The following is an 8,276-nucleotide window of genomic DNA, read 5'->3' as shown; positions in this document are numbered from 1 at the left end:
TCACAGCACGACTGAGAAACCCCATCATACACTGTAACAAAGGACTTTTAGATCACACACATTCTGATCTACTCAAGAGTGCCATGTGAGTAATTGTCCAATGTAAGTTCAACAAAAAAGACAATCCTGCAGCACGAAGGAGGAAAAGAAATAAAGTTTTGTTCTAATTTGAACTATGATTTGTAAATAACAAATAACAAGGAATGATAAATGATAAAGGAATGATAAAGGAGATGTTGACTGATGGACGGAGATCTAAGACATTTTAAAGCCTTGTCGGATTCCTCTGATTGAACAGGGGTGGCTGATTGTTAGGTGGACCTCCTCCTTTTAATAAAATGTCTTCGTAGAAAAAAAAAATCAAACCGTTGCACACTTAAAGGACCACTTAAAGGAATTAAGAATCCTTATCTGGTGTGACCCCCTTGTATGGCAATAAGTGTAATTAATCATTGTGAACTGTAGATGAGTCCTGCACATCATCTTAGAAGAATTTGAACACATTCCTTCAATCTGAGGAGCTTCAGCTCTGGTATGTTGGTTAGTTCTCTCACATGAAGGGCGTATGTCAAGTCATTTCCGTTAAGTTAATATCAGGACCTGACCTGTGTGTGGGTCTTGCTGCAGAATGCACTTTCTCTATGAGTTGATTCACATGAGATAACCTGAAATCTTTTAGAATTTAGTGGGAAAATGTATTGCTTGACTTTATTGCTGCAGGCATCAACAATGGCAAGACACACTGTCCCACATGCACAAAAATAGGCCCAAATCAACATACTATCACCCCCATGTTTTACAAATGGGTTAATATTTTTATGCTGGAATGCATCATCTTATGTTCATAGAGCATAACTTCTCATTTAAGCCCACAATAGCTTTTGTGTGTCAACATATAGCAAAGGCAGACAAACTTCCAGTTCTGATGGTCAACTCATGCACATTAACATTAGCTAATGGCCTTTAGTCGCTCAGAAGTTACCCTCGGTTCTTTCTTGACCTTGTAGACTGTAGATTATTGTAGATTATTTGCTCTTGGAGGGTGAGAGTAACAGTGGTGTTGAATTTTCAGCATATCTACAGTCTTACTTACCAGAAAGTGGTGTAGTAGGAAACATTTCAGTAGAGATGTGTTGTCAAGGCTTTTTATTGATCCTTGTTTTTTATATCAAATAGTGCACTGACTGACGCCTCGCCATCATCCCACTGATTAAAAAAAAAAAAAAAAAACTGTCGCTATTTAATTAACTATTAATCCAAGGTCTTTGAACCTTTGCCAACGATAGAAATGTAGTTTGGCTTTGGAACATGAGCATAGATGCCAAATAAATCAGCATTTCAGAGGCAGAATCTGAATCCCATCTGAACCCTAAAGAAAAAAGATTATATTTAGATGTACTTAAATTAATCTTTTGTTTTGCTGTAGCTCCTTCAAAGATTAAAAAAAGGCTGTCCACGCCTTCTGCCTTGTCATCTTGGCCAAGTATGCAAAAACGCTAATGATAAAAGCTTTAACACTGAAATGACCTTACCCAAAATTATACACACCAAAAGATCTCATAAAACTACTTATGTATGAACTGGAGTGCTAAACAAAGCCAGAATAACCTGAAGTATGTGCTACAGGCACAACACAGCAGCTAAAACCAGAATCTATCCCCCCTGAAAACAAATGAACAGTCCACTTTGATGTTTTATAGCTTCTGTAAGGCATGTTAGGCTTTAGAAAAAGTGCTGCTGATGCTACCAGCTAAACTAAGACCAGAAAACTTCTCCAAAACGTAGAACTATGACGACTAAAAAGAGAAAATAATAACAGAGAAGTCATTTCAGATGTTGCACTGCCAACAGAGTTTATTCGTTAACTGAGAGATTACTTGACAGTCTACTGTATTTACCACCACACCATGTGAAACATACCAAACACTTTTATGGGAGTAACTAGAAATAGGTTATTTCACCTTGGCGCATATACATTCAACTCTGGTTTAAGGGAGTGATGGTTGAATGAAAATGGGATAAACCAGATTTTAATTTTCAAAAGTGGCAAGATGCAATATTATCTTATATTTGAAGGGTTGAAGCTGCAATTGTTCAGGGTAGAAGGACTTTTTCCCCCTGATCACCTCAGTTTAATATTGTGAAATTGTTCTTAAATGCTTTTTCTGTAAAACCTCTTGTCCAACGTGGCGAAATCAAACACATAGAACCTTTGACAGCTTTGACATTTTATTGTTCCATTAATAATATCTTACAGATTTTGTAAGCTGAAAAGCCACCAACTGTTAGTAATTTTGAGTAATTCTATAATCCATGTCATCCCTCTTTACATCAGAATGGATGTATGCAATGTGATCCTTTCAAAGCCATTTCTTCATAGGGGTAGGAAAGATGGTGATGGAAACAGATGTGATGCAGTGCAGTGACAAAAGAAAAACTGAATAGTTCAAGCGAGCCATGCTTGGATAGGGGTTTAATCTTTCTGCTGGCAGGGTTTCATCTACATGAACTCATTGAGGAAACTGTTTATTGTCCCCTCAGGTGTGTCCTCCACAGGCTGTCCATGACAAAAGGAGGGCACCACAAGGAGATCAGGATCTTTGATCTCGAGTTCAACCTCCATGTTGCTGCAAAAAAAGCAGTGCGAAAATTACATGGAGATGCAAAGCAAAGGTGTTCACTCCAGCTTGCGTCTGCACATCCAACAGAACCATTTGAAATAAATCACTAACCTGAAAATCATTGGTGTGGTCTCAGTGAAGTAGAAAGTGGTCACAGGCAAGCATCCCATGGTTACAGACATGGAATAATAGCCTGAAAAAGGAAACAGAAACCGAGTTATAATGAATTTCAACTTCAGTATCACACAAAAGATATTTTAAAAAAGGCATTTTAAAGTATCTCATCCACCTTTGATCTGTGGCATTGATCCTGTCCAAATGTTGATTTTCAACCCCTCCCCTTCAATCGATGCACTGCCAGAGGTTACCGTGGAAAACAACTTGGCATCATCAGGAATATCTAGCGGGTGCAGGGCCATCTGCAGTTTTTTTTTCTCACAGCTCTGGTTTTTGCTGTCGATCTCGTAGAAAATCCCCTGTAGAACGCACAAACAGCTCAAGCTACGAAACACTTTCAAATGACTTCTTACTTCTTTTTTTTCAAAGTCAGTTTTACCTCCTCAAAAAACATCAGCAGATCCAAACCTAGCGAAGTGTTTGTGGGTTGGCTCTCGTTCGATCTGAACCGTAGCTTCTTGCCCATTGAATCGTAAGTGAATGCACCGTGTGCTTTCACTTCACCCTTGAGGGACATCTGGTTTCATTCGAAAGCATACATTCAGAGATTAAGAGTTCAATATGAGTTAGAAAAGTATGAAAGAGTAACAAAAAGAGTTGATGGTGAATGGCAGTTTAAAAAAAAAGACTCACCACAGTCATTAATCCGGTCATATTGGGTGAATCTGAAAGATAAGTGTCAGTTAGGCAACCGTTACTTACACCAAAAACATGTCAAATCCTGGTACATTTTATTAGATGAAGCCACGGTTTAGTTTACAGATCTTTAAAGATACCGGCGACAAAGACAACTAAAGCAAGCAAAAGAATAAAAATGTTCAAACTCCAAATTCTTACGACAAGGTTGGTGGTGATCTGCATTGGTGGTGGCAGTCAAGCACATGAAGACGAAAAGCGCAGCAGCTGCATACATTTTCTTGGTCCAAAGGAAGTGACAGAATAATGTTAGAGATGGCAAATAAACAACCGAAGGTGCATCTAGCTTTCAGTGAGCTCACAGCTGCTTTTATAGGACTAGAGATGGCCACACACAGCAGTTCTTGCGCAAAGAAGACCCACAATGATACACACCCCCCCATACTTCAAACATCAAGCTGTCTAAACATGTCAGCTCCTGACTGCTGGGTCGGACTCCATTTTGCCTTTTCTCTGGTGATTGTGCAGCTGTCCTCAGATGTTTGTTTCTTGTAAAGTCTGGCTGCCTGCCCTATGATAATCAAGGCCCATGTTGTACTCACTCTTACATGTTTTGTCTCTCTGCTTTCTGTTCTAACAGATGAGTAACTGCACATAGAGACTTGGAGATGGATGTAACTTTCACAGTTTTCATTAAATTTTCACACCAGAGTCGAGTATGTGGCGTACACATGGACCGTACCATTTTATTACAACATATCCAATTCTAATTTTTTGTCATTATTTTTTTGACAGCACTGGATTTTTTTAATGATGAGATAATAGTAATGAGATGCATTTTGGTTCTTGTACTTTATTTATCCCTCTGAATGTCTGAACAACTGCTATTACTACTACTTACTTTAAGTTAATCATCTCCACTCACCTCAGATAGTCCCTTCTTTTTTTTGCTAGGGGTGCTAAAGGTTGAGGCTTGTTCGCTCTGTGGGTCCAGAATAATTGTCGCAGTCTGTTTTTTCTCTCATCTGTCACATGTAAAGCACTTTAGCCTACGAAGGGCTTTTTATTTGCTGGGTGAAGAACTGTAATCCCATGATAAATACATGTGGGAAAACACAACATCACTGAAATATATCTAGTATGAAGTAAGTCTTTAAACATTGAAACAAATTAAATGCTTTTATTCAGACAGGTGTATCCACAATGTCTCAGAAAGCACAAGAGACCACAGACTTCTTAGATTCCCCATTATAAATGCGGCAACACCGCAGAGCACTTTCAGCTGCTAATTAGGCTTTTCCCATCAAAACACCCTAACCCTTTCTTTTAAATGAGTGATCCAAGTGAAATAGAAAGCCTCTGGTCACGAGATGAATTGCGTAAAGCAGATCAGAAACGTGTTATTGTCTCAGTTACACTTTGTACAACTGTTTCATGTTCTTCTGGACATCAAAATTACTCTGTGTCAGTGCTTTTAAGCAAGCAATTGCCCTGAAAGGTGACAAATCTTGTGTCTGATAAAACACAGACATGAGTGCAGCAATATCAGTTAAACTAACCTCCATGAACTAGTTCACACATCCAAAGAAAACAGACAATACATATTAGGATTAACAATTTAAATCAGTCTTAAATTTGTATATATTACTTTTTCTTTAGCTTTTTGGCCCTTCCAAAGCCTCAATATCAAACAACTGAAATTACTTTATTCATCATACACATGATAAAAGCATGCTCCATTTACAATAAATTGAAATAGAGAAGTAAAAGGTGTGGCGTTCAGATCAAATCAAATCAAAAAGAAAAATATTTAAAGTAGGAAGGAAATGCAAAACAAAACTAAAATCAATGCTTAAAACCCCAGATGAATAAGACTGAAAATAGACCGAGGGTAAACTGGATGTCACATGGGAAATTTAAGATCACTGTATGAGGGAAATACGTGAGGAGGAGATAATGAAAATGAGGGAAGCCCTAATTTCTACGTATCACTTCCTCATTTACAAACCGCATCATGACAGCACATGATTTTCTTTCTCTTAAAGGAATCACTCTCGACCAGTGAAGATTCTTGCAGTTTTTTTCAGTTGGTATCAGTTCGCTGCGGCTGGCCGTGGCTCAGTGGTTAGAGTGGTTCAAACTCTTTAATAAAAACATTCAATCAGACAGTTTAAGCTTTCTTTATTCTGCAGGTCTCACTGATATCAAGAGCCCTTTTACAAAAGAGAACTGAAAACAAAAGCATACAACAAGGCAAAGTAGCTGCATGATCATCATAAATACAGGCACATTTATTACAACCTGTACACATCTAATCAAAAGAATTGATTTCTCACTGCACTTCATGAGGTGCTGTGAGCCGCTGCCATTATTGTTCACAATGAAGTCAGTGAGGAAAGGCAGGATAAATGAAATGCTGACTGGGAACTGACTAGTTAGTGGTAGCAGTGGTGTGTAAAATGATTAGGTTAGCATAAAAAGGGACAGTGTACTACTGATTTGGTTAGTTACAGAGAACAATTGTGGGAAACCACTGAGGCTTGATTCGAAGAAATTATTCATTCATTCTCTCATTTATTCTCCAGTCCCATTTCATCATGTCCATGGTCAGAGGGGGCTGGAGCCAGGAGACGAGGTACACCTTTGACGGGTCTCCAGTCCATCACAGGATTTAAAGAGGTCAACCACAATTTGAATTCTATCAGGAAGATGTGATTCTGTCTCCATACTTTATGCAATAGGGTAGTTAAGTCAGATTTATTTGAAATGTTAAAAATGACTCTTTAGCAAGCTCAAGTTTGACATGAGGTCCCTGTATTGGTCTTCACTGTGCAGCCAAACGAGCTGTGGTGGCGTGAACATGAGACCTTTGCGGTCATCCTGTGGTGTCTGGCACAGTGACATTGGCAACAGATCCCTGCTTATAGTAGGATGAGGCCATGGATAACTCTTGCTCTGGTGCACAGAGCTCATAATCGTTAATACTTGGTAGGTGGGAGGACAGGTGTGTATTGGACTCTTGATTGTGTTCCTCATATAGGGCAACTGATGGCCTCAGCTGTGGAGAAAAAACTCTTGACTTGACTCTTGACTCTTGACTCTTGACTTGAGTCAAGAGTTTTGACACTGGCATGAAACAATGCCTCTGCAAAGAGGTCAGTTGAAACCTCCACTGATGAGGAATTGTCAAGGATACAGGAATATTTCATTTTTTTAACATTTTAAAACCAACTGCATGGACTTGTTGGAGAATGAATTTCACAAGATTTAGTAATTTGCTCCAAAAACATCTACAGATGACCCGTTTGAAAGAAAGAACCATTCAACATACCAAATCCATAAAAGATTAATATTCAAGGAGCATTTTTTTTCAAATAGAAGCATTATCCTTATAATTTAGTTATTTCATTTCAGGCAGACTGGCAGAGGTCCTCATTCACCAGCTGCTTGGCAATACAAACTGATGTGTTTTTTAATTCTAATTAACTTTGTGAAACTTCGGAAGAATGAAACAAATCAGAAACCTTTCATACTAAACATTAAAAATGAACACACCTTTCTCGGCTCTTCACTATTTAAAACTTTATTTCACCTAATTCTTTTCATTAGTTAAAAGCTCAACATGAAGACAGAATATTCATTAAGTTTTCATTCCTTTGAATTTTGGGTGACTTACCTTTGTAAGTCAATATATGAATCTCCGGTTGGAAATTCCCCTCACTGATCCACAACAGCACAAACAGCATAGTAATGTACTTTTTTACTCTGAAACAATACGGCAGCATCTGATGTTATTGTTATTCTTCTTCTCATTTTCTTTCTTCTTCTTTTCATCATTATTTGCAGCATCTGTACAGGATTTTTGGTCATTTTATTTATGATATTGTTATAGCACATCTATGCATTTTCTGTAACTGGGGGCCAGAGCCCATTGCAGCTGCCCCTGAGACAGGTTACACCCTGGACAGGTCACCAGTCCATCACAGGGCCTCAATGGTCACAATGGTCACACTCACTCCTGCAGACAATTTAGAGTCACCAATTAACCTAATTGGCATGTATTTGGACAGTGGGAGGAAGCCGGAGTACCTGGAGAGAACCCACACAAACATGGGGAGAACATACAAACTTCACACAGAAAGGCCCCAGCCGGGATTCAAACCAGGAACTCTCTTGCTGTGAGGCGACGGCGCTAACCATCACACTGCCGTGCAGCACATAAACATATCCCATATTTTTATCTAGAAATATTTACCTATAAAAAAGCCCAATGCTTTTACAAAACACAACTTTTCTAAAACAGAATCTTAATTCCATTTATTAATATTTAAAAAAGATTAAAGCTTGACTTAAATTTCTTATGAATGAATGATTGAATGAAATACTTTATTGTCATTGCAATTACATCAAAATTATATTTACAATGAAATTTAGGGAAATTCCTCAGTGGTCCAAAACAATAAAAAGTACAATATGAATAAAAGCAGAAATAAACAGTTAAAAGACAGTAATAGACCCAGAAACTCACAAACTCACATGAATATAGAACTTAATTTAACTTAAAAAATGGCTAACTGGTCGCAGCATAGATTAGCAAATACTGTCTCACAATCCAACTGCATACACTCCAGCAGAGCATGTTGCTGCTTACCCAGCTGTTTGAACACACTTGCTGTTTCCAATAATCATCAGAATCGGTTTACTTTATTGATCCCCAGGGGGATGTTTACAACTTATAATGACAAAAAAACTATCACGATGACTGGGCACTCTTTGTTTTTTTCTCTCTCCGGTGAGTGAGATTCAGAAACTGCTTCAGTTCACTTGTCATCATCATGAGAC

The 8,276-nt window shown here is 38.2% G+C and overlaps 1 protein-coding gene across 1 annotated transcript; it reads right to left on the bottom strand.

The window, feature by feature from the left end:
* Positions 1 to 2,456: 2,456 nt before the first annotated feature.
* On the bottom strand, positions 2,457 to 3,793 carry epd (ependymin). The gene is made up of 6 exons (XM_072375530.1): positions 3,636 to 3,793; positions 3,432 to 3,463; positions 3,178 to 3,315; positions 2,911 to 3,097; positions 2,733 to 2,814; positions 2,457 to 2,627 (listed from the first exon to the last, which is right to left on the bottom strand). Exons 1-6 carry the CDS (start codon positions 3,709 to 3,711, stop codon positions 2,501 to 2,503), a joined length of 642 nt encoding a protein of 213 aa, XP_072231631.1. The 5' UTR covers positions 3,712 to 3,793; the 3' UTR covers positions 2,457 to 2,500.
* Positions 3,794 to 8,276: the final 4,483 nt, after the last annotated feature.

This window comes from Leuresthes tenuis, unplaced genomic scaffold (genome assembly GCF_036924035.1).
Source record: "Leuresthes tenuis unplaced genomic scaffold, fLeuTen1.0.hap1 SCAF_21, whole genome shotgun sequence".
Lineage (NCBI taxonomy): Eukaryota > Metazoa > Chordata > Actinopteri > Atheriniformes > Atherinopsidae > Leuresthes > Leuresthes tenuis.
The sequence above is the reverse complement of the archived record's forward strand: the minus strand, read 5'-3'. Positions and strand labels throughout refer to the sequence as shown.

Bases quoted from the DNA above. Each gene is read 5' to 3' on its own strand.
- epd (XM_072375530.1), bottom strand. From the start codon at position 3,711: ATGTATGCAGCTGCTGCGCTTTTCGTCTTCATGTGCTTGACTGCCACC. The intron at 3,464-3,635 runs GTAAGAATTTGG...CTTATCTTTCAG, and splicing joins AGATCACCACCAACCTTGTC to ATTCACCCAATATGACCGGA. The intron at 2,815-2,910 runs GTGGATGAGATA...TTCCTTTTTCAG, and splicing joins ATCAATGCCACAGATCAAAG to GCTATTATTCCATGTCTGTA.